Source organism: Lepisosteus platostomus, chromosome 13 (genome assembly GCF_059453375.1).
Source record: "Lepisosteus platostomus isolate fLepPlt1 chromosome 13, fLepPlt1.hap1, whole genome shotgun sequence".
Taxonomy (NCBI): Eukaryota; Metazoa; Chordata; class Actinopteri; order Semionotiformes; family Lepisosteidae; genus Lepisosteus; species Lepisosteus platostomus.
Genome location: NC_142623.1, coordinates 17,459,770 through 17,486,265, shown reverse-complemented (window position 1 = coordinate 17,486,265; position 26,496 = coordinate 17,459,770). Strand labels below are relative to the sequence as shown.

Sequence of the window (26,496 nt, the reverse complement as noted above, 5' to 3'; positions counted from 1 at the left end):
TGCCCATCCACGGCGCTGCGGCGTTAAACCTGACACTGATGCGGCTGTCTCTATTCTGTCTAATTGCATCTCTGACATAAAAACTTGGATGACTCAAAATTTCCCTCATCTTGACAAGACTGAAGTCATGCTTTTTAGCTCCCCCCATCAACGTTGTAAAGCCAATCCTGTAACCCTGTCTGTGGATGGTACTGTACTTGAGCTTCACTCTAAATCGGAAAACCTTGGGGTGATATTCGATTCAGGCTTAACATTCGACCCACATGTGCCGCATATTGTTAAAACATCTTTCTTTCACCTCAGAAATATCGTTAGACTATGCCCTGTGTTATCACTCACTGTGGCTGAAAAGCTGGTCAACACATTTGTCCCGAATTGACTACTGTAATGCTCTGCTCGCTGGGGTATGTAAATCCACATTGAACAAACTCCAGTATGTTCAAAATTCGGCAGCCAAAATCCTGACCAGGTCTAGTGCAAGTGATCACATTACTCCTATACTGAAGTCCTTGCACTGGCTTCCTGTCAAGTTTCATGTTGACTTCAAAATCCTCATGCTCACCCATAAGACTCTCAAGCAGGGCTTGGCACCTCAGTTCCTGTCTGAGCTATTATCGCCCTACTCCCCACCTCACAACCTTCGCTCTTCTAATTCTGGTCTCCTATGTGTCCCCCAAACCTGTCTACACTCTGTGGGTGACAGGGCCTTCTCCTGTTATGCCCTTAAGCTCTGGAATTCTCTACCCAAGGATATCAGATATAATTTACCTTCTGAAAACTCCTTCAAATCCAGACTCAAAACCTTCTTCTTTTGAAGAGCCTTCCCTTAACTGGTTCCATTCTTCACCCCTCTGCTCCTACTGTATTTAGTACCACCATCTACTGTCTCTTCCGCATATTCTCACCATGTTTATCTTGTGTATTTTTTATTGTTTATTTTAATTGTTGCTGCTGTCATTCTGTATAGTGCTTTCAGAAGCCACTTTTAAAAGCGCTATATAAAATAAAGTTTATTATTATTAGGCATCAACCTAGTGACCTGTTCTCCTTTTATACTTCTCAGTGTCGGAAAATGATTCAGAACACAGTCTTTGTTCTTGGGACCCCCTTCTGTTTTAGGTGACGGAGGGGTGTAGTGCAGGCCAAGCTGTCAGCAGGCGAGTACTCGCCAGTGGTGACGTGCCGATCGTGTGACGTGTGGCGTGTGAGTGTGACCTATTCCCTCTGCAGTATTTATAAATCCGACAGTAAGTCAGGATGACCGCGCTCTCGAGCTGGTTCGGTCGCACGAGCCAGCTGACGCGCAGTGAGGACGTTTCGGGTTTTTTCGGCGCCTTGAAGGCCGGTCGGAGGGGATGTGTTGGGAGCCGTGACGGGGAGAGTGAGAGTGCCAGGGGTCCGCAGCAGTGTTGGTTTACCGCGGCAAACAGGCCGCTGATGCGCAGGAAGTGCGCGGGTGTCCTTAATAATTTAGTGACCAGAGGGAGCAGGAGGGAGTGGAGGGGGATCAGTTTGCGCAGGAGAGTCTGTGCACACCGCGGGGAGGGCTGCCCTGTTCGTCTGCCTCTGCTCCGTTTGAAACCAGACTTCCCTGCCTGGCAAACTGCAAGCGCTGTAGTAAATGGGGTTTCCCTTAGTGGACACTGGGATCTGCTGTCATGGTGACGTTAACGGACATTGTTGGTCTAGGTTAACCCCACTTCAGTATGTTGATCTCAACCCTGGCTCTGGAGGACTCCTGAAGCTTCTGATTTTCATTCCCGCTGAGCATAATCACCAAGACGAATTAGTTCCTTTAATTAAACCACTGGGCTTATTTGAATAGACCTTTTTAAACTATTTCTTCACTAAAAACATTTTACACGTATTGTACAGCATGTGAACCTCCCTGCACCTGCAAGGAAATCACACAACAAGAAGCATAGCTCCACAGAGGCTCGGAAAACCAGGAGACAGTGCAGAGTTGGCAAAAATCACCGCTGCTCACTTGAATGTCGTTTGAGAAAAAGGCATCCATTTAATTAAAGTGATCAATTGCCCTCAGTGGTTAAGAGCTCAGCTGGAATGAAGACCAGAAACAACAATATCCATCCAGGAACAGGGCAGAGAACCCTGCTTTAGGGAACATTATCAATGAAGTCTGGTGGTGAATACAGATCAGAAGGTCTATTTGGAAACAGGAAATGGTGACCTGGCTGTTTCAAGGATTTGAAATTGCTTGCCTCTGTTGTAGGTTTGGCAAAAACACTCTGCTGAAAGAACCAGTAAATGTTTTATATGAATATTACAATTCCTCAGTGCCATAGGCAGGATACACCCTGGACCCACTGCCAGTCCATCACAGGGCAAATAAACACAGACACACTCACACCCGGGCCCATTAACCTGCCAGCCTATCTTTGGACAGTGGGAGGAAATCCAAGCAAACTCGGGGAGAACATGCAAACTCCACACAGATAGCACCCCAGGTCTGGAATTGAACCCAGGGCCCCAGTACCACAAGACAGCAATGTTAACCACTGGGTAACCCCATTGAGTAGTGCTTTCAAAAAAAACAAATAGCAGTTATAGTTTATTATTATATCATGTTTCTAATAACTGCAATCGAGTTCTGCCCTCTATGAAGGGGATCACTGTGATATCTACACTGGAAAGTCTTGCATATTTCAGTGGGAACTTATTTAATTCAAGCACAGCTTGTTCTTGCTTGGAAGTGAGCTTTTGCTCCCTCGTCAGCTCCATTCAGGACCCCCAGACTAACACAAAGCCAGGATCACTGCGACCAGCGTCCCACGACTCACCGCGATGGCCTGCAGCCTCTGCTGGTACTTCTCCGCCTCGTCCATTGTGGTCCTGTAAAGCACAAGAGCGAGCCGGTCAGGACAGTCGGGGTGTACCCAGAAAAATCCCACACCCAGCTCTGTCATAGGAGGGGGACCCAGGCAGGTGCCCCCTGCCTCTTTCCTGGGAGTGTGGGGTCTTTAAACACTTAGTTTGTGAGCTTTGCATGTGATGTCTGATGCTTTTACAAAAGTCCAAAATGTACTGTATTTTAGGTGCAAGGATTCTATTTCATTGTGCAAATCTAAACTACGCACTCGGCTAGCAGTAAGATTTCACTTTAAAGGGCAGACTTTCAGATTTTGTAGTCCATAGCTCATAGTTTACAGTAATGATAAAATCCACGCCGATTTATACGGAAACCGATTTCACTTATTCCGAGTAATTTCTCAGAAAATGCAGAGAATCTCTGTAACCCGAAGAACATGATTTTCATTTTCACGGACAAGTATGGGCTTGGGTCAGAGATCACCAGGCCCTGGACGGGGAAGCACTGACTTCAGCAGGAGCCCAGGAACCGAGTGATTTTGTACCCTTTTTTTCTGCAAGAAATATACGTTGGAGGAGTAAATTATTCTTCTGGTTTGAAACGCTGCCAGCACACTAGAATCAGAGCTTGATTAAGCATCAAGTGCACTGATCTTAAACTGACAAGACAGAAACAAACTACCGGCTGCGCTGTGGCAATTAAGGAGGCCCACAGTGCTGTTGTTGCCTTCAGCTGCACTGAACCACTGGGTTCAAAAGGTGTAAGGCGGGCTGGGGTCTAACTAACCTGTGACATTGTCCAGGCGGGTGTTAAATAAACCAATTGCATTTATTTTTTTTCTATATTTATTCTGAACTTCTCATGCTATGGGATTGAGAACAGGGTCCTCTGCGTTTGATGTTTGCAGACACTTCAGGAGTACAGCTGTGATGTTTTATAAGGAAATGCACCTAGGATGTCTTCTTCCTTGGGCTCCTTGATTTGAATCCTGACCCCAGCAAGAAAAACCATAAGATAAAAGCAGAAGAGTGAATAGGTGCCCAGGCTCGGCAGGGGCCTTGCTGTTTTGCGAAAGCATCTTACGTTGACGTTGCTTGAGTTTTGATCATGCCTCGCTGTTGCAGGGAGACACAACTGAAGCAGTTACTGGAGGGTCTGTGGTCCCCAGTCGATCTTGGGAGAGTGGCTTTTCTGCAGGTTTTCATGGGCTCTTTACACCCTGAATCAGCTCTACGGTGCCAATTCCAGGACCAGGACTGTGGACCTGCAGGCTAAAGCACTCTCTGTGTGTTGCTCTTATCTAGAGGGGCTCGGGTATCTGCAGTTATGCAGCGATGAGCGATGAGATGTTGCATCTGGCAAGAGGATGCAGAGCCAGAGCCGCATTCCAGTAGGCGGTGCTTCTCCCCTCCCTCTTCCCTGCTCCGGACCTGCCAAGAGTTCCTTGTGGGGAATCCGGGAGCTTGGCGCACACAGCGACCCGGCTCCGGGGGGGAGTAAAGAGGTCAGCAGCCTGCATTCCCTGGAATCCGTTGGGGGAAATTCCCTTCCTGAAGAGATGGCAAAGGTGGTCTAAAATATTTGGCTGTGGAGGGCCGACCGCCGTTAATGCATATTTTTCTTTCTTTTTCCTCAGAAATTTGGAATGACAGCCCTTTCCTCTTTTATACCCACCCAGTTTTGGAATCGACAGTTATTGGCAGTTATTCTTACAGAGAACAAAGTAAAAATTTGCTTACTTTGAAAATTTCTAAAAACCAATGTTTTTAGACTTCATCCTGCACGGTATATTTTAAAAACTTTGTGCGTCTGAGAAGGCCCGGACAGAAGCGGTTTCCAGGTGCAGGCAGCAGACTTCCTGTAGAATCCCAGTTCAGAAAGGTGTACTGGAACACCAGCCAGCCCTGGTCAGTATCTGTGGCCTGTGGTGTTGACAGAGCCTGTCCAGTCACGAGTAAATACCTTCCTTTCCCAGAAGAGTGGAAAATGTTCCTCAAGTTATACTTTTCTTAAATAGCAGCAAAAACAAAACCACAACAACAAAATGGCTAACCGGCTTGGTATGTTTAAAGTAGAAACAACTTTCCCTTGAGTCTCATTTCTTGATGGATCAAAGGAAACTTTTAGGAGCTTCCAGCTAAAAAAGTCATTTGCTACAATATAATTAAGGTCACAGAATAAGTCCTTTGCTGATGAAAAAAAAAACTTACAATGCACAGCAGTACAAAGGGAGCCTTATCAAACACTTTTCCTGGCTCGTTGGTTCAGTTTAGTGTTCAGTTACCAACCCCACTGTTACTATAGCAATGGATACACAACTGATAGGAAAATAAGCTGCTTTTAACTTACAATGCAAAGCCTTTAAATAGCTCTTTTTCTAAGATGCACATTTTAATTTACTTTCGCTCTGGAGCTACACACCTACCTACCATCTGCTGCGAGCACAGGAAAGCATTAGCAAGACCAGATCTGTGGTTCTGAAGCTCGGGGAGGTCATCAACAAGTGCTGAACACTGACTATGAACACTATACCATTCAGAAGGGCCCATAGGTTATTGTATAGTACAGTATGTCAAAGTTAAAATGACAGTACAGCGCAGAGGAATCATGGCACAACATTGGTGAAATACACTAACCGAGTGCTAAAGCATGATACAGACCAGGGAAAGCTTAAGCAAAGTCAAAATGAAATGCCCTGTGGCTTATCTGTGGTAAACATTCCTAAACATTTCAGGCTTTAGTGTCTTCTAGGAAGCTCTGTAATGCTCCCTCTGCTTTTCGAGATCTTCATGCTTGATAAGTTTCTTTGCAGACTTCAGAGTGGCCCAGGTGGAGCTCCAGGGCAGAGATGTTTTGTGTTCAACCCTGGATCACTGACTGTCACCGGGTTTCCCCAGACACTATTTGGGGTACAGTATGATTTACGAGGTTCCAGACCCCACATGTACTGTATGACCAAACAGACAATGTTTTTTTTGTCACCCCTGATTCAAGCATGGCAAAACAACAGGTACTTTGCATTTAAAAAAAATTGTGAGCACTCAGATGCTCAACCACAAACACTGAGCAGAGTCTAAACACCGGAAAAAGTAAAAAAAAAAAAAATGCTGCTTTTGACCCCTCTAAAAATTATACCTTTAGTACCTGGCAACTGAATTTGATTCCCAGAGTTTTTGGACAGGGGGTCAGTGGCTTCCTGTGTCAAAAGCCTTTCTTGAGCACCTTTGTTGGTTAGGGTCCTCTCCTGCAGCATTGTGAACCCTCCTCCACAGCACCGTGGAGCTCTCTCTGAGGGTGAGGGTGCTTGTCTGCAGGAATACATTCCTGCGGAATACGGGAGTAATCTGTGTAATCTCAGAATCTGGGCAAAATTACTCCATAGTACATGCCTCGAGCTACAGTACGTGCATATTAACACAGAGGATTTAAAATAACTGGTAGGAATGGCCTCACTGCACATCAGGTGTTTAGAGGATGATTAAAACCAAGTTTACCCCTGGTTCACAGTGCTGTCAGTGCACTCTGGTAAGACCGGCGTGACCTGTGTGGTCTTGCTCTTTTAAGGGAGGGCACAGTAAGCGCTTGCCTTCCGTCAGTTAAGAGAGTGAGGTGCAAAAAAAAAAAGGTGTTTTCTGGCAATGTGGCTGGGGAAGTGATTGCAGAAAGGGCAGGGAATGCCACAGGCCTAATTCGCTGTCCCGAGGGGAAAGAACAATCACTCTGCCAGCGCAGGGAAAGCACTTCACAGAGAACATAAAAAGAAGGGAGTGTTTTAAGTCATGGGTGAGGGAAACTTCTAAGCATTACTTTTGGTTGGTGTTGGCAGGCACCTGGTGCTCAACCCCAAGGTGTGTTAGTCAAAATACGTTTCACTGGTTATCTTAGCCACGATCGAGTCAGGCAGCAACTCGTGTTGTGTGCTTCTTTCGGGGGGCTTCTCTGTTTAGGTGTGTAGAAATAGTCACACCACTGGAGACGGTGATTATGGACATGCTTGCTTCCTGTTGGCCCAAACGGGAGTGTGGCTGGGCCTTGAGGCCTGTGTGCCTGCAAAGCCTTTCAATCGTCACCTTCCTCCAACCTTGAGAAAAGGAAACAAGGAAATTCAGGTGGACCGAGAATAACGAGACCTCTGTACGCAACGTGCCTGGACTGGTGGAGCACTTAAGGTACAACTGAAGGACAATGGTTTTGGCTACAGGCCATTAAGCCCCACAGTTGCGTACAGTAACTAATGAATCGGTCAAAAATCAAAAGCTAATTGGTAAGTGTGAGCCTTAAATAAGCATAGAACTGGTCTGAGAAGCTCTTGAGATTCATATATAGCAAGGTAGAAAGTTCCAGCTCAGCAGAGCCCTAACATACAACAAAGGACACAGATACATTACGTTAGTGCTGACCGCATGTAGACTGACCAAGACATCACCTCTGGTAACAGTTTTTTGGTTTCTGTATATACTTTAACTGGAAGCCAGTACTGAGTAGCTAGGATACGTGTGATGTACAGTTTTTAACGGGTTCTGTCTCTTTTGTCTCTCTCTAGCAGCTGAGTCCACAACTGTAACCTTGATATACTGTAGCTTGTCTAGTCTTACCAGTAAAGGCACTCTCCTTGTGCCCAGCCTGGGCCCTGTGAACCGACTGTCACTGTTTTGAACCTGTGTAATTACACCTGCTATCCGTGACCAGCTGTGCACTGGGAGGAGTCGCACCATTGCACCACCACAGTGCAGGCAGCCCAGTTCGTGGTGGCTTTATAGGTGAAAAGTGCTGCCTGCGATTGGTGCTGTGACACACACCTGCAAGTGTGTAGGTTTTCGTCCTCCCCATATGGGTAATGGAGCTGTAGCTCTCCAGCTGCGTCCTAATTGCATGTCCCCAATTGATGGGTGTGTAATAACAAACAGACGATTGTAACGTTGTTGAAAAAGAGCTTCTCTGGATAATACCTGGGTGGATCGTCTTCACTCGGGTTCAGAAAGGCTCAGTCCTTATAATAAGAATTAGGACAGAATCCTAAATTCCAAAACAAGTGGGAATCAGATGCAGTTTTCGTTCACGTGATGCGGACCAGGCACTGGTCTCTCCCTAGCAGCTGAGTCTGCACCTGTAACCTTGATATAGCGGGTGAGCTCCCCTTCACATTCTAACGTCGGCAGTGTGTGAAAGTAGCTTTTCAGGGGCTCCACGGTATCTCTTAGCTGATCCTCCCTAAATAAAGGCAATTAGGGAAAGAAAAGACAGAATCTCTTTGTTGGACGACAGCTCCCCAGACACCACAAATAACTCTCTGGTGCCTCTGAGAGACAGTGTGCTGCTGTCTGCCTTCCAGACACGGTAAAGACAAGGTTAAACACAGAGGGGGGGGACACGGACGTTCTGATACCTGTACAGAAATACTGGTTCCCGTGACGGTCGTTAACATATGAGCTTGAGTGTATGGCAAACAGGGTGGCTGTCAGCAAAGTCCTGTAGGCCGAGAGAGAGGCATTTAGCATTTGTAGTACTGTTTCATCAAGACACAGATCAGTGCCACTCCACTCTCCCTGTATGAACAAGCCTCTCTGTTCCCTGTCTGAGCTTGGTACTCTTCCAGTGTACCTGGGGCGTCCTGTTTATGCTCTTGGGCCTTCCTGAATGATGGCTTCTTTGTGGTTTTGCACAGGTGCAGCCAAGCTGAATCCCCAAGAGTAAAACTCAAGGTCAAGTAACCGACTTAAAAAAAAAAACAGGATAAAGGACCTTTTGACAAACTGAGATAGTTTATATTGAATTTTAAGACAGATTTGTAGTGCCTATAAAAGAAGAAAATATAATCCCCTCACATAAGTGGTAACAATGTGGTCTGGGTTTTAAGTCGCCATTTTTGTGCTCCTATTTTTTTAATGAAACTTGGCCAGGAGCTTTTCATGCTAAATATTTTCCTTGCTACTAGAATCAAAACACATCTTCTTGTTGCACGGCAGTTTGATTCAGGTTTTATCAGCAGGATAAACTAGTGTAATCTGGAAATGTTGGATTTACATATCTGTATCCACACAAATTTACTGTACATGAATCGAGTTAACACGCCTGAAATATCCACTTGGTGATGACTTACATTTGATAGCGAGCAGCTCTTTAGAGCTTCCTAGCTGTACGGAGTCTCATTTCCAGCCCCCACCGTAGTTACTGAAGTGGCTCATCAAAAGTAAAGTGGCAAGAAGTTAGTGTTTGTGAAACCTGCTTCTTTCACCAAAAGCATAGAAAATCATTTCTCTCTTCTACCTGTACAGAATGAACATGCACCCTGAGTGCTCAGCCAAAAACAAACTGAAAACCACATTGCTTGCCATCAAGGTCCCAGCTAGAAAGAAATTATAGAAAATGACAAAAGTCTCCTCCAGTGGATGAGAAGGAATGCTCTTGAAGAAGACAGGTCAGCAACAGACCCACAATATTCAGACCCTTGATGCATCTCATCAGAGCTCTGGAAAACATTCCTTTAACACTACAGGTGCACACCATTGTATCACAGGTCCCTTGAAACTGAGGCTTGCTTCTTTGCTGTGCTCAATAACTATGACAGAGTCATTTAAAAATCCGCCAGCCCGGCACCTTGTGAATTCATCACCCCTCTCTCTCCTCTGTGGCTCTCAATAATACATGCCCTGTTGACTCCGAGACGTGAACCGACACGCCCCAGGAATGTGTCACGCAAAGCGCAGCGGAATGAGAGGCAGAGATAAGGCGCTCCTTTCGGAAAACTGCAATCAGCTGCAATCGGCTGATTGCAGTCAGATGCAAAAGCATTAATAACAGGGTGTCCGTCCCGCTGTCCTTAGGGCTGAAGAAAAGGCGTCATTTTTTTCTTCTTATCGTCTTCTGTGCAGTAACCTCAGCAGTTTTGGCAGTAAAAGAGGCTGGGGCCGCACGGATAGCACAACAGGGAAAGCTTTTGAAGTGTTAAACCGGTGGAGTGCTAGATCTTGCTTTGCTCAAGGGCATGCGAATGAACTGGAACCTGACTGGAATGCCGACCTGGTTTTTCGACTTTGTTACCTGCTGCTTCTCACTTAAAGTTATGAAGTCCTTAAAGACTCCCTGCGCTCAGCAAAATCCAGCTTTAGCATTAAAACCCAATTAAAGACAGCATTCTCCTGAAGTGACACTGAGCTGTGTTCAATATTGAATGTAGCCTCAAAAGTACTTATAGGGTCAGCGGTCATTTTTACTTCCTCCCTGTATACAGTAGCTAATGATCGAGTCATTTTTTTCATGCAGCTCTTCTGAAAATGAATGTTTATGATGAGGTTGAGACAAGTCAGGCTCCGTAACTACCCAGCCACGTTGGCTGTTATCCTGGCTTCTTTCAAGAAACTCCTGAATGAGATCCTCAGGTCAATTGGCTAACCATACAGGCTAGATGGGCCCCCTGGCCTCCCCACTGTAACTGTTCATAAATAGAAACTCGGATTTCACCAGTACAAATATTATATCATGCCATTGAGTTTTTTTTCCTCTGTTTTTGGGGTTGCTGTTGTGCTGAAACTAATCCTGAAGCTAATCTAAAAGTGAGGTAAATGCCCGTCCAAACATCTATAAAACAGAAGGTCTGCATTCAGGGTGGGGGGCAGTCATGCAGAATCAACAGTAGATTTCAATGAATTGGGGTTCCATGGCACAAAATCTGCTGAAAACGTGTGCGAGTTGGAATTCAAATATTTAAGAAACGCCTTTAGAGCAAGAGACACTTTCTATAATAAAAGCCATTAATGGTATAGGTATTCTGCATCTTTTTTTTCAAATGTATTTTCTCTGCCAGTCTCAACCTTGCAGGAATGTACCCTAATCATCAAAACTTTACAAAATGCCTGTTTCGTATTTTCAAAATGACTGATAATGTGGAGGTGAGTCTTAGTGCCTGTCACTATGTAGGAGCTGAGAGATGATATGTAGATATGTATATTTCAGCTCCCCACAACCACTATGGTATGACCAAAGCACAATGTCAAAACCTTAGGCAACAACAGAAAACCCAAATCCAAATACCACAGCATTCCAGTCAGTGAGCATGAGGCGATTGTCATAAAATGTGATTTGAAGTTGTCAAAAATAAAAATGAAGATTTTTTAAAAATGTAACGAAAACCCATAAAGGCCCATTCATTCTATCTAGCTTATTTGTTTTTTACTCAGTAATTAATCCAAGGATCTCATTCAGCTTTTTCTTGAAAGAAGCCTTCCAATCTTGGAAAACATGGCTGGGTAACTTGTTCCAGCCTTAACCTATTGTTTATGCAGTTCCTCCAGATGTCCATTCTACACGCACGCAAGTCTATGGGGCTAGCTTTGTCAATGCTGTGAGGATTTACTGTAGAATAACAAGTTCAGGTTCTTAAGCAGTCTCCTCTATTCCCCGGCTCAAAAGCTTTCTTTTAGCACCTCCCCGTAGGACAGACCATTGAGCACAGGAATGGGCTCGTCTCTGAACTGATTCCAGAGTGACAATACAGGTATCCTTCTTTTATATCACAGTGTCCAAAACTGAATGCAGTATTCTAAATGTGGCCTTGTACATAAACCACATTCATACACCTCCCCTGGCAGTGCAGACACTCCCCAGGTCACAGACACCCACACATCCGAACAGAGATCCACAAGGTACGGTACACCGCCTTTGTCACTCTTTTGGGATGTTACACACAGCAGTGCAGTGGATTTATGTGTTATTATCATTATTAAATTCATTACGCTGAAGCGATTGGAGAGATGAACCTTAGTTAAGGGAACAATCTCCCAGCATTTGACACCCAATCTTCCAGTTCCAAGTCCAGAGCCCCCTTACTCCTCCATAATGCTGCCTCTTCTCATGCGCTACTCAGTTGCTTGTTCCTGAATTCCCTTCCAAATGAAAGCCGTTCCTTCGCCTCCCAAATTGAAGTGGCGTGTGTTCATACCATTTTTTTAAAACAAAGAAGGACCCAGTTCATGGCTGATAGGCATAAGATCTTGTTCTGTCTGGAGCCACGTTGATTACAGATGGGCTGTGCCGAATTGTGGGAGATCAGAAAAAGAAAGAGGTAGTCACTTATGAGATCATTGGTTTATTCCTCCTCATATTGGGCAGCCAGGTCCTCCTGACTTGTTTCTGTGTTATTTCCTTAGCAAATAATCTTATTCGGGGGCGACTTGGCCTTTACAAACTTACTTACTGTAAGTGGAAGTACAAAGGAAACATTAGATAAGATTACAAGCGAGTACTAGTACAATTACGTTAACAGAACTCCGTCATCAAATAACACATGGCAAACAGTTAACATGTTCCTTCTGCCTCATTAATGAAATGATGACATCTTAACAACAGCTGATTAGACCTCTAAAGGCAGAATAAAAACCCAAAGAGCTTCTGTGCTTTTATTCCCAATCAGTAACACTCACACACTCTGGGTTTATCACTGTGAGAACACAAGAATGAATACTTACTCAAGCCAGAGGGTATGTGTCTGCACAGACACAGATAACGTAGTAATTAGTGAGGGAAATGGGTTCTGCTTCAGTGCCAGGTGATTTGGATCCTGTGCTGCTTATTTTAAGGGGCTAACAACCCTGCAGCCCTTCAAACACAATCTAAGGCAGGAGCAGTTGGAATCAGAACCATATTTCTAATTAAAGAGTCCTTTGGAACTATTAAGTATTGATACTCCCATCTTCCTCGGGGCGTTTTTCCAGTGGAAATTTGCTATGTTTTTCTGACACTGAAAGTACAAGATTGTGTTTGGTTGCTTAATGTTTGGGTATACAAGTATGGCACGTAGGGTGCCAAACCAATACAGTATCACAACCGTGTCTTCACCCAGAAAATCACACTGTATTGCAGCGCACAAGGTTTGACGGGTAGGTAGGCTTTTTTCCAGGAAAAATGAATTTTTCATAGTTATTCATCAGCGCTGAGCAGTTCATCATATGTTTTCAACAGTAGCAGCCTACAAATATAGGCAGCTAGTGTTAGTGTCATGAAGACAATAGCAGAAATCGAGTTGAAAAGAAAGCATACCTACGTGATGTGTGAGCAAGTAAGAACTCTGGAAACAGGCCAGTCTGCTGCTTTCAGGTGGTGTACAACCCCCATATTCCATTATTTTAAAAGGTGAACAAAAATGTTTTTTGTTTTTCAAACTTGTGGGAGAGAAATTGTATCACATTATAATCCCAACTATAGGAGCAGCTGTGCAGTACCAGGATACCAGGGTTCGGCTGTACTGTAATTCAACTCACTCACACAGGAGGAGCAGGACAAGCCAGCTGAGGCTCCGACGGGATATTCCCAACTCTGAGGTGCCACAAAATAGCGCTGTTATTGAAAAAAGAACGAGCACTTTTGAATATTTAAATATCACAGCAAGCCACGCTTAGAGTCGCTTATACCGAGATCCTTCATGGCTCTCTGTGTGCGTCCAATCTTGCAGGATTTCACTGAAATGTGTAGCGATAGCAAAAGCAGTATTTGAAAGGGATGCCTTATAATTTTACGCCCCAGTAAACCTTGTGGTAGGGTGAGGGATGCAGCTCAAAATCCTGCCTTGGGACATTGAACATTTCTGTGGTGGAGCAAACAAAACCCAATCCCAAGTCGTGCTCTTTAAAAAAAGGATGCCCGCCTACCATTAGCAGAAAAAAAAGATTAGCTTTTTCTCTGGTCCCTGCCTCCAGGCCCTCCAGGACACATTCCTCTCCCTGTTGTAAGTTCACGGTCTGCTTCTTACAACCTAACACTGGCTGGGTTGGTGATAGTTACCTCCCCCATGCGTGTGTGCTGTCGGGCTGTAGGTTGTGTACACCACTTTCACAACATCTGGAGAGCAGAAACAGCACAGATTCATCTGGCTCAAACAATCCAGGGGGACTGACCCCACGTTCTGCACGCATCAGCAGCACTGCCAACACATCCACAGGACCAGTCCTGTTAGCAGCAACTGTGGCAAATGTCAGGGAACTTTGTACACACCTTTGAATTGAAGGTTAATTGTAAGAGCCGTGCTGCACAGACTAGACAGGGGTGATGACAGACGGACTTTACAGCAGTATGGAATGCTCACATCCCTGCCTTTGAAAGCTCAAAGCTGCAGCAATTGAACTTTTATCTCGGTGACCCCCTGACACCGAAGGAGCGGCATTTTGAGTCTAGATTCTTCACATTTTTTAGCAAAAAAAGTTGCTTTGGAATTCACAATTTGCTTTGGAATACACAATTTGCTTTGGAAGAAATGGAAGGCTGCTAATGCACTCGAGTGGTTTCGCGGTAGGTATGTGAAAATGTTTACAGACATTCCTGGCTCACATCTGTACACATACTGGGGAGGAAGAGTCTAGTGCCTGTATTTACACTTGGGGTGGAAGGGAGACTGGTGTTTTCTCTTCTAATCCTGTTTCTGATTTTCCTATCTTTGTTGTTAATGTCTTTCTGTTGGACCCAGTTTTCTCTGTGGGTGGCAGGAAGCCAGTTTAGTTCAGTTGCTGTGGGCACGCAGCATGCTCTGCAGTAAGACACAGGCCTGACGCGTCTCAGAAACCCTTGGGTTGAATAGCCTTCCTCGTCCTCAGGACAGGTATGAACGTGAAGCTTCTGTTGTGTTAAACCTTTCTTTTCTTTCCCAGGGCAAAGACTAGCAAGGCTGTGGCTACATGCTTCACCAGGAGCTTTACTGCCTTTGTGTATCTGGAGGCAGCACAGCAAGTGCTGCTTTGTGCTTCGTTTTCGGGAAGGATCTTAAACTGGAGCACACTGATCGGGTTTAGCGCAGGAGCACTCCTGTCAAGCTGGCTGGTTTACAGCAGTCATTCCAGAGCAGCGCAGGGAAGCAGTGATGTATTGAGAAGCTTTTTGGAACTGCCTTCTCATTTAGTATCTCAGCAAATGCACTGTAAAAATCCAGGGATGATCAGACATAAAGCAAAGTGACATCAGGGAGACTGACTAATGACTGCATTTTCCCCTGGTTTTTCAAATCACTGAAGAATGAATGAACCACTTTAAAACTTCATTTGAAAGGCTTATGAGGCATGTTAATCCTTTAAGCTCATTAGCTACTGTACCTGTAGTTTTACAGTTTCCTTGTATGCCCTGCTTAAGAATAGTTAGGAGAGGAGAGAGTATTTAAGAATATTCTTAAATAAAAATGAAAATCCTTTTTGAGACGCAAAGCTTTTTTTACCCAGCTACAACTTGTCCGTGACTAACGGGGCTATGTTTCAACCCTGATCTAGTAGAGGACGCACAAGCACACTGTATGTGTTGCTGAATGACAGGTCTGTATTTCAGCAGCAGACACCCCAGATTCCTTGTTTCTGCTTCTGTACAGTATGTGAGTCAGGATGAGCTACCCTAAAGCTCTGGAAGAACTAAGACCGGTCCTGCCTTCATGCTGGGAGACAGTATTAAGATAAGATCACTTTATTGGCCATATACAATTTCTTGTATTGGGAATTTGTCTTTTCGCATACACCCAACTTGCTCTCTATGAGACACACAGAGAAGCTTGGGGTCAGCTGGGGTTAAGGGCCTTGCTCGGGAGCCCAACGGAGTTGGATTCCTTTGCCAGCCTCGGGATACGAACCGGCAGCCTTCCAGCCACAGGCGCAGATCCTTAGCCACAGAGTCGCCGCACTGGGATGCTACACGGTAAACATGGCTACATGTTGGCATGATGTTTCTCCTTCAACCCTTGCTGTGCGTCCCTCTGAGCCATCAACTGAACCTCGCCATTCCTACTGATCAGACATAAAAGCCACATTCCTACTCTAAGTGACTCTGCAGCACTTGTGGCTAAAGTACAGCTCAATGGCCTTCACAGATCAAATTACTTATTAATAAGAGGAGACTTTTCCTACTCAAGGAACCGATTTGCTTTTTAAGCACAAACTCCAGAAGAGGAGGGGAGTAAAATGAGTGTTCCTGATTCATTTCCCATTATGGAGCACGAGCACTAGGGGACTGCGACCAAGTGAATGAGGCTCCTAACTCTCACAGCCAGCGTTGATAACCGTGCCTGGGCTTTCAATTCAATCCCCCTCCCCACCCCACCCAGAGACACGGGCTGGATAAAACAAACAGGCCAATAACAAAGGCTGGCAGGAGTGGGGAAGCGTGCCCTGGCCCTGCAGATTTCCTCCCAGAACAATCCCAAAAGGGGTGGGGTGGAGCGCCCCGTGATTCCAGGCCGGAGTCGAGGAAATGACATTGGATGTAAAACAAGAATCTGTTTGGTTATTTCATGATGGAAGAATTTGGCAGGGAGAGGAAGGACATGAGCCAATACCTGTGCTGAAGTCCCATCTTCGAGTGCACAGCAAATACAGTACTTATTGGAGCCACTGTGTCTCTAGCGTACGTCCCTTATTTAGAGGTGCACGATGATTTCCTCTTCCTGTTGTTGTGCGTTATCGGAGGGGTTATCGTTTTACACCTGTTATTTAGGTCACCTTGTTTTGCGACGGCTGTAATTAGCGGGTTTTCATCTGGCAGACAGCGGTGTGCTGGAGCAGCTGGACTGATATTTGCTCTCTGTTTGATAGGTTGTTTTGCTGGAACGAAGGCAAGCCTGTGCAATTGTGGCCGAAACTGTTTTGGTTAAAGCCGTCCAGGAGTCATGGCAGCTATTCCAACAATGCAGCGTCTCCACTGCACACGTCGCCTGCCCTAAGTTCTTCTTTCCCTGGATCTGGAATCAACGCTGCCTGGCAGGAGGGATTGAGAGGCAACTTTTGTGACTAAAATGGGCTTTTTATTTTTTCGACAAAATCTGGGATCGCAGCCCGCAGTTGCGCAAGATTGCGGTTGCTAGTAATTGCGAAAACGGCTTGGACACGAAACAGAATTTTCTGAAAGACAAGAGTAACCCTGCTTCACATTTTCGCTTATCTTGGCCTACACATCTGGTATGCAAAAGCAAAAGATTTAGTATGAGCAGCAAGTCTGATGAGCGTTGTGGGTGACGAGTCTTTATTTTCCAGTGCATTCGTCTCTAAAGAAATGCTGGACTGAAAGTTGCACCCCGAGTGCAGAGTGGGGACATGGGAGTCGTCAGAAGGGCTGTCTCGGCTCTCCTGCCGAGTACATGCAAGTGCCCAGTGATGTCAGCGAGACAATCTGCTCTTCCAGTCAGTGTAGCCCTCCTGTCAGGCCCTATGGAGCTTCCAGAGCTAAAAGGGTGAATGGCTCTGTCGTGTGGGTGTGAGGCACGGCACGATGTCACCATTTTAAAATGCAGGTTCAGCTCGTTGTGCGGTGGCAGGACCCGAACCCTGGTCGTGGATTTTCTGATGCTTGTGCTCTGCTCTCCGAGCTACGATGTGCCTGTTGTTGCACAAGGTTCCTGCACTCTGCCGCGCCACTTCAGTGTTTATCCTCCACTTTCTATCATTCTTCAAAACCGCTGTTGAAACCAGCTTCTCTCCTCAGCTGTCGCTCTGTTTTGAAGCTTACTTCAGCCTCCGTGCTCTCTGGGTTTGACAACGCTTCTGCCTAGAGTTTTGTCAGTTGTTCTTGGACTCTGTACCACACCTTTCCCGGGCGGGCTGGAGTGTCCATGTGCAGTACAGGAGCTGTTGCTGTGGCGCAAGATGTCCAAGATCACCAGCAGCCATATCGCTCTGCAACTCAAAATGGACAACCCACTGAAGCTGAGCAGGTGTGAGCCTGGTCAGTACCTGGATGAAAGACTAAGGCTGCTGCTGGAAGAGGTGTTAGTGGGGCCAGCAGGGGGCGCTCACCCTGCGGTCTGTGTGGGTCCTAATGCCCCAGTATAGTGACAGGGACACTATACTGTAAACAGGTGCCGTCCTTCGGATGAGATGTAAAACCGAGGTCCTGACTCTCTGTGGTCATTAAAAAATCCCAGTGTGTTTCTCGAAAAGAGTAGGGGTGTAACCCTGGCGTCCTGGCCAAATTTCCCATTGCCCTTACCAATCATGGCCTAATAATCCCCATCTATGAATTGGCTTCATCACTCTGTTCTCCTCCCCACTGATAGCTGGTGTGTGGTGAGTGTTCTGGCGCACTATGGCTGCCGTTGCATCATCCAGGTGGGGCTGCACACTGGTGGAGGGGAGTCCCCATTACCTGTAAAGCGCTTTGAGTGGAGTGCCCAGAAAAGCACTATATAAGTGTAAGCAATTATTATTAATTATTATGTAATGAGGCAATTGGCAGTTCCAAATTGGATGGACACAACTCTGGTCAAGTCCGAGGGTATTCAATATAAGTCCTTATGTTCTGACACCAGCACGTGCATCTGACAGGAACTTCGTAATGAGTGGATGGTTACTGCTGGAAACCACGTCCACGTATTTGCCATGGCTGCGTGGTAAACGGATGCTTGTCAGCTGTAGTGCACTCATTTCAGCTGAAGGGAAACGAGCGAGGAAGCTTCAGTTCAAAGACATTTCAGTCAGCAGGTAATTGCCAAGCAGCATCAGGAAACCTCTCTCTCATGGAGCAAAACTAGAATGCCTTGCGTGTGAGAAGCTGAAGGCAGGGATGGCATTTTTTTACTTTCTGTGCAGATCTTCACTGAGAAGCAGGTCCACAAGGGCAGCTGTTTTTCGTCATCCAATGCTGGTGTCACGATCGTAAATCCCTCCTCTTAAGGACGCTCCAGCCCTACCTTGTTTATTCTCATCTCCAGCACCTGCCTCCGGTTCCAGACCCCCGTGTTATATAAACCAGACGGTCCTGCCTATCGGGGCTCAGCTTTGGAACATGGACACCCGGAAGCCCGCCTACCTGTGAGTCCAGGAGCGACTCGACGGCATAGGCTTCACAACGGTGTCCTGACCATCTGTGTCCGGGGTCAGGGAGTGTCTGGTCCCGTTACCCCCTTTTTTATTCCCCTAACCCTCCACCAGATCCCGCTCCGGTTTTTAACTCTGTATGTCTGTCAGGATGGATTACCCGGGTTTGGACATTTGCTTTATTCATAGATTTGCCTCAGACCCCCTTGGACTGTTTGCCTCGGCCACACCTGCCCCGAACACTAGTGCACCATGGACACACCCCCTGTTTTTCATCCAGCGGAGTTTAAGGTCATCTGCCATCCCGAGGCACCCCCTCATTAAAGAGGCGCTGGGAACAAGCACAGGTCAAGCAGCCGAAGCCTTGAGGAGATCTCAGGTATCTATTCCGTCTCCCTCTCCCTCTAGAGGTGGAACAGCACAGACTTGGCCATAGGGAACAGGAAGAGACCTCAAAGACAGGGGTCCTGTTTCTCAGAAAAACCACCGTTCATGTGCTGTGCCACAGGAACCCGGAATCCTAGAGATTTCCTCAGAATCCCTCTCCAGCTCCAACTGCTTCCCTGACACTGCAACCCAGCTGCGAAGCCACTAATTATGAAAGCCTTTTGTTTACCCGTCTGCAGTTTCCCAGGAACAGACAGCAATAAGTGGACTCCAAGTATGCAATTATGCAATTAAATTTATTTCCCCCCATACTTCCCAGACGTTTTCAGCTTTTGTCATATAGCTTTGCACAGCAGTGAGTGATACATTCCCAAATGCACTTTGGGACAATAAGGGTGGCTGGGTCTGAAAGGCATGCAATGTTTCGGACAGCAAGCAAGCGGTATGCCTTTGTCCTGTTTTTCATGGAAAAAGTTACAAAGCACCATGCTGTCACGGCAAACCCAGAGAGATGGGGTCTTGGACAAGCCACTTTCCTCTTCATTGAAGCTTTTCAGTTAATCTTGTTTTATAGGGGCGAAGTGAGTCACTATTTAAAGACGACAAACACGGGTGGGAATTTCTTAGGATGGTGACCACAGAATCGCAGGATTCGCACGTCGTGATTCATACCGTTGTGCACTGTGCTAAATGCAACAATCTCCGGATATCATCCCAAAGATCCGAGCCAAGAGAGTGGAAAATATGCATAAAAGATAGCCAAAGTAATAATATTTTAGGCAACCAAAAGAGAAGCACATCTTCAAAGGCAGTTCAAACTGTTTTTTGTTAACTGTTTTGTTTTAAGGCTCATCGTCTCATTCTTTGAAAGACTCAGGTGCACAGCGTCATGCGCCGATTTTTTAATATCGGTGTCCTTGCATGAAAAAAAAAACTTGCAGGGCAGCATTCTTTCCTCATTCACACCACCATCGCCTAAAAGAACCTCTGTCGGTGTGAAAGCAAGACTGGAATAATCTGGAATTGCTGCTTAAAGACCAGCAGACTGTCGGAAAGGAAGCCAAGGAGAAGGAGGTTGTTCCACTTCTGTACAGCCCCACTGCCAGTACCGGGTGTGCTGGTAACAAAGAGGGTACAGACATCCTTTATGTAATGTTCCCTTTCCCACCAAATACCATTCAGACAGAAAAGTCTGGATAATCCCCTCAAAGAAAATGGTGTGGTGTTGCTCTCCTGCTGCTGAAGGCAAACCGGACCGATGAGATCAAAGGAAGACCCGGAAGGTCATCAGGCCAGTGTCTTTTCCACAGTAAATACCTTCAGGAATTTACGGAGAAAGGGACCGCCACAGTCTTCAGGGCCTCCCAGCTTAAGAAACAATTAAGGGCTCACACTGAAAACTTGAAGCTCCCCAACAAGGACAAATTGTGTGTGTGAGAAGCTGTGGAAACGGAGCGAAACTGGAAAAATGGCCGAATTGGTGATGACAGAGCAGCAGGCTGGCAGACGGCTGGCGAGGCCCCACAGTGGATGCCCTCAAATGAGCCGCGAGTGAAGGAAACTGGTAAAAGGCTGTGAGGAGTGATGGCACAGCTGTGGCGCCTCCAGGGACGCTTTACAGGAAAGAGCTGGAAGTGGTGGAGCTGGCTCGGTCAGGACAGCTCGCTAGGTGCCTCGGGGCTCTGTAAGGTGACCTGGATGTGCTGGAAGGAGACGTCAGCAACCCTGCGAAGACCCTGTCATCCATCGTGTCTTCCCACAAGCCCCGGCATGTCGCTTCTGATGTGTTCTGGAGCCCTGACCTGACAGGAATTGAAAGCCAGTGCAGGCAGGGAGGGTTGGACTGGCAAGAGCCAGCAGCAGGCCAGGAAGGACCGCACACCCTCTTCCCTCATTAAAGAGGTGATGAAAAACAGCAGCCTTGCACTCTGCCTGTGCCTCTTTTTTTCTAACTTGGCAGACAAGCAAACGGGCCTGGCGTCATCTCGCTTGAACCTGCTGGCACGGGCCTGCCCCAGCCCTCGATTCCATTCCGACTCTGCAGTAGCCAGCGTTGATAGGTTAGTATCGATGTCGTGTTGTTCCTGCCTTGTCCCTGTTCCCGGATGCATTTCGGAATTACTTGAGGAGTTTTAACAAGAGACGTTTGCCCGCAGAGATATGCTGCAGAGGGTGCAATCTGTTTCTCTCTGTTGGTGACGGCGTAGAGTGTAACACACGCTGGTTTACTGTGTACTTCTGGGGCGGCCTGCTTGCTCCAGGTGTGGTGTGACTGGATTGCTTTTCTGCCGGGTATCAGATTTTGCAGTAGTCAACTAGACAGCAAACGTTTGTAGGAAATACAAATGAGCTAAGTCTGATGACACACATTATAAGCGTATAGAACCGATACGTCGATCAGCACCTGTTTACTCAACTTCAGATCTGCTGCTTCAATCAGCTGTTTGTTAGTCTTCTAAACAGACTGTATGGATACAGGCCTTTTGTAGATGATTTTCCATTTTCCATTTTCTAATGGACACACAATTTTCCCAAAAGCCAGTTAACCTGCTACTAGGTCTTTGGGCTGTGGCGGGAAACTGGAGCACCTGGAGGAAACCCACACAAACCTGAGGAGAACATATGAACTCCACGCAGACAGCACCACAGATCCACAATGTGAACCCAGGGCCCCAGTGCTACGAGGCAGCATGGCTAACCACTGTGCCACCGTGCTGCCCCTATTTGTAACCCCTGACTTTTTTAACTCCACGAAAATGACAGAAAAGATTTTTGGAGATCTAGCCTTGCTCTTGTTTTACCAACATTTTCAAAAAACTGCACCAATTTTGTCATGAGACAAAAAGCAAAAATAATACGCTGCTATATTAAAATAGGGTATTTAGCTTGAGGAATTCATAATAGTTCCTGCATACATTTTACATTTGTGATCTAGATTTGGTTTATTAAGTACTACAGTCAGATGAGTGTCTTGCGTAAGAAAAACCAAGTCCCCAAGCCATGTTTACTTTTTAATCTTTTATGTCTGCAGTATAACTGGAAATCTTCCTGGCAGGGTCCTTCTACACTTGAAAACGCACATTCCAACAGCTAACAAAAAGATTTCCAAAATCCATCAATCTGGAGAAACCCCCCATCAATCTGGATGAAGCCCCTCATCTCACATCCAGGCCTTTGAATCCAAGACAAGCAGTACAACCCCAGGGCACCCTCGCCCCCCCCTGATCCTTCCTTTTAAAATTCTTATTATCTTGTGGTCAGAGTTCAGAGGTCCTGGGGGGAGTTAAAAGTGTCTTTCACCCACCCAGGAATTTAAAGTTAATAGTCAACCTCTGCAATCTGTCTGCAGTTGCCTCAACCCCAGAATGCCATTTCCAGGTAGCAACTGCATGTAGTAAAGGTTAGAATGCTACAGTACATGTGAAGACGAGCTGTCAAAGACAACCGGGCAGCGTCCTAACAGTATCATTTTTTACTTCCTCTGCATTTCTTTTTTTATACACACTGCAGTTATTCTAGGAGCAACAACTCCTGTACAAGCATGGAACATTTAACGAAAATGAAGCATTTACATTTTGATAACTAATTTGAATTTTCAAATTTCTCTGGATTATTTTAGTTATGAAAGTGAACACCAGACAAATTGCATGGACTAATTTTAACAGGAGATAGGATATATACTGTATGTACTGTATATTCCCAGATCATCTCTGGAGCACAGGGTCTGTGAATTTCAGCATGCATGTTTGAGTCACAGCAAGTCTGAACCCAGTTGTGGTGTGCACGGGCTTTCTGTTTTTATTGACTCCGTTGCTGAAGACATGAGGCATAGCGTATTTGATTTGGGAATGCAAAGGGGATTCCACTCTGTGCAATTGCTGCATGTCATTTTACAGTCTCTGCATCTTTAACAAAGCAGAAAAGGAGCCTTTAACTACAGAAGCCTGTCAAGGACTGTCAGCTCATCTGTAAAATGCAAGCTTGCTCAGCTTCTAGAGGGAAGTGGGAGTCATATTAATGATGCTTCAAAGATCCCTGGGACTACAGTAAATTGGTGCTTCTGATCTCACTGGCAATGTGCACTGATTTAATTTACTATTGCCTTACAGATAGTGCCCCCTAAAATGTAATGTGAACTAAAATGTGAGGTGAAATTTTTCTTCTAAAGTACCAGAATTGGTAAAATTATACCAAGCCGTCCTAAAATGTAATTACTATTTTATTTACACAAAGGGCTGTAAGAGAGTGGAACAGCCTTCCCAGCCATTTTTTTTAAGTAAATGCCCTTGGACACCTAGAGAAAGGGCTAGATACAGTAAGTTAATTATTTACTAGCAGCTAGATATGCTAACACATACACTGTATTAGTTCTCACTGCGCAGCCAGCTGAACAGACTGTACCAGGCCAGAAGTATACAGAGCATCTTGTTGGTAGAGGTGTTTTGTGGGGTTTTCTGATTGCCATTCTGAGTGGTGTGAGACAGATTACTCTATTTTACCAGGCTACTACCTGGCAGTGTTACCGAAGACCCAGGCAATCATTCACCAATCAATTCAAAATCGGCTGTGATACTTCAAGCTTAATGGCAGGAGGGAAAGAGGACGTTAAAGAGAACAGGGAGAATACGGTCGTATTCCACTTAGCTTTCAGATAACCCCATCGATCGGATTTAGGATTAAATGGATTTCGCTAAGAGCTGTCTACTTCTGCCAAGTTTAATAATGGCTATTAAGAAAAACTGAACCGAAAGAGAGTGCCTTTTGTCTGCATTAGAAGAAAAACATTTCCCCGCTAATCATGAGTACAGCGTACACTACAGTCTTATCCAAGGCAGGCAGCAATGTTTGTTCTACTGTGTAATCTGTCAGTGGATTAAATAATGCACAGTGGTAATTTATGGAGGTTCTGTCGGAAATGTATTGTGTGGGCAATCATGAAACACTTTTAGTAGTACCTAGTGTTTCTCAGCAAGGCTAGAACAAACAGACTTTTTTACAGATGAGAAAGGAGAGGCAGGGGGGCTGGGACAGACTTCAGCTGCAATCACCTGTCTGAATGGCGAGGGGGGGGGGAGATTACAAACCACAAGCCCTGGTGAGTAAACACTCTTTAAGTGCAGGGGGATATCATGCAGGCTGTGGCACGTGTTCCAGCGCAAGCACCTGGACATGAAAGAGCTCCGCAGGGCTACAGCTGGCTCACCTGTTGAAAGTCTCGGGCTGCTTCAACGTTTCCCTCTAGAAATTGCCTAGGCTGTATTGTACACGACTCTTGCAAAGCACTTGGGAGATGCTGCTCATTGTGAAAAGATACCATGTAAATTTAGAATTAATAAACCACTTCTGTCCTATAGCCCTGGGCTCAAATCCAGCTCAGGTGACAGATACAAAGTAGGCTTGGTGTCTTGTGTATAACACTGTTTGAGCTGTAACTTTTAGACCTTAAGACATGATCCATATTTGACACAGTATAATCCTGGATTGTATGTTTTGTGAATACAGGGGTACTGTAGCTTCATTCCTAACTACACACACAGCGGGAGAGGAGGAGTTAATCATCCTTTCTACATGAGGTTTTGGGTGTTTACATTAAAAGTCCTCTTGGCACCAAAGAGCAAGCGATTCTGACAAGCCAGTGTCTTTCTCACATGATCATCAGAGAAACCCTCCAGGTGTTAAGACTGCACACTTTTCACATCTTCACATTCTTGTGAGTGAAAAGAAAATCTTTTCCCAAAAACGGACAGCTGCTCAAATGAGCTTTTCTTGGTTTTTGATAATATTTCTTAACTGGAAAAATACTGTTTCGGGGGGAAATATCTACAAGCTTCTTGGCAGGATAATTCTGTTTTGAGTGCATTGTTTTAAATATTTTAACCATAATTGTTTTTACTGTTTTGCTCGAGGCTAGAGGTAGTGTCATTAGCAGTGCTTTAGGGCTGTGGACCTCCAAATCTAAGACGCCTAACGAGAAGGTCACACCTTCAACACAGCCGAATCCGACCAGCTCTCGCTCCACACTGCGATTTCTCTTGCACTTCCTGAAGATCGGATGGAATAACTTTTAATATTACTTGCATCACAGTCAATGTCTAACAGCTTCAATAACAGGGCTCCTATTTTGTTGACAATAATGGCTTTTAAACAAGGGGTTCCCGTGTGTGTGTGTACCCGTTTCAGATGTTTTTGTTACCAAAGGGCCAGAATCAGACCTCTATCTGAAGAGCAACCTTTTTTTACTCAATTGTTGAGTCAGATCAGATAAGAGTTCAGACAGGCAGACAGCAGGGCTCTATACTCCTGGATAAAGGTTTCGAATTCTCCAGTCCTGCTGAACTTTAGTGACCTCCTTTCAACTTCTTCCAGGTGAAAAGTGGCATGTCTAACAAGACTTCTCGCTTGTATCTTAGTAGCTAATTAACCTACAAGTATGCTTTTGAACTGTGAGAGCAAACCAGAGGAAACCCATGCAAACTTAGGGAGAACATACAAACTCTGCCCAGATAGCACCCCAGGTCAGGAACTGGACCCAGTGCCTTGAGGCAGCAATGCTAACCACTGCGCCATCGTGCCGCCCTACCTTGTTTTATTTAGGTTATTTACACTTTAATTCTATTTTTTTTATTCTTGGGTTACTTGCCCCTAAAACAAGGTCTGTGGTCATAACTAAGGACGTGCGGTGCATGGTGGCGTGGACACGTGTCAAACCGAGGTCTGTATCGAAGAAAGTTCCATCGACCCGCTCCAACTCGACTGCCGATTTCTTTTCATGCTCTTTCAGAGCAAGGGAGTGCCCTTGAGTAAAGACCTCCCACACTTTTAAAGTCAGAGCTTGAATTTTGATGGAACGGAAAACCTCTTACCGACTTGAGTCTGTCCACGGTGCCGCCTACCTCCACGGCTCCGCTCCTAGCGAGCTGACGGCTGAAGTAGCCAGGAGAACTTTTTAAATCTCTTTCGTATTCCTCTGACAAGACCTAGTGGAAACCAGATGTGCGGGCTATGTTGTCGAGCTTCTTGCGTGTAGTGAAGAGTAAATATAGCAGGTTTAAAGAATAGCTTTGCAGACATATAAAGAGCGAAGCACCGCGGCGTTATTAATATTAGCATGTTATGTTGTTGCTGGTTCTGCCAGGGCAGAAATTAAAATAGGGGTTTGCTTAGCGTTCCCGCTAGCAGGCGCGTCGTACAGTAAATGCTGCGAAACGTGGAAAATCTAAGTTAAATTACTCCTGTGAATCGCCCAGAGCGTTGCTTCTGTCATTACTGTGCCAGGAAAAAGCAGCTTTTCTGACAGCCGCATTAATTTTATAGCGTCTGAGGTGTAAACACTAATACAGCTAAATAATTTGCAATCTAGCTCAGCGCTTGTAAATTCGACGACTCCAGATGTGTCTGACACAGCTTCGTCAGCACGGAAACTGGATGAGCTCCAGGCTTCTTCTCATCGTTAACCTTCGTATGTGTGCATATTTACAAACTAACTTACTAAAAAAGCTTATTTCCGCT

At 45.6% G+C, this 26,496-nt stretch overlaps 1 protein-coding gene across 1 annotated transcript in view; it reads right to left on the bottom strand.

Moving 5' to 3' along the window:
• The window catches only part of palm3 (paralemmin 3), a 37,957-nt gene that overhangs the window by 10,820 nt on the left and 641 nt on the right, over nt 1–26,496 (bottom strand). The window contains exon 2 of the mRNA XM_088603621.1: nt 2,802–2,853. Within this exon, the coding sequence (XP_088459747.1) occupies nt 2,802–2,846 (45 nt within the window). The 5' untranslated portion in view covers nt 2,847–2,853. The remainder of the gene's footprint in view (nt 1–2,801; nt 2,854–26,496) is intronic.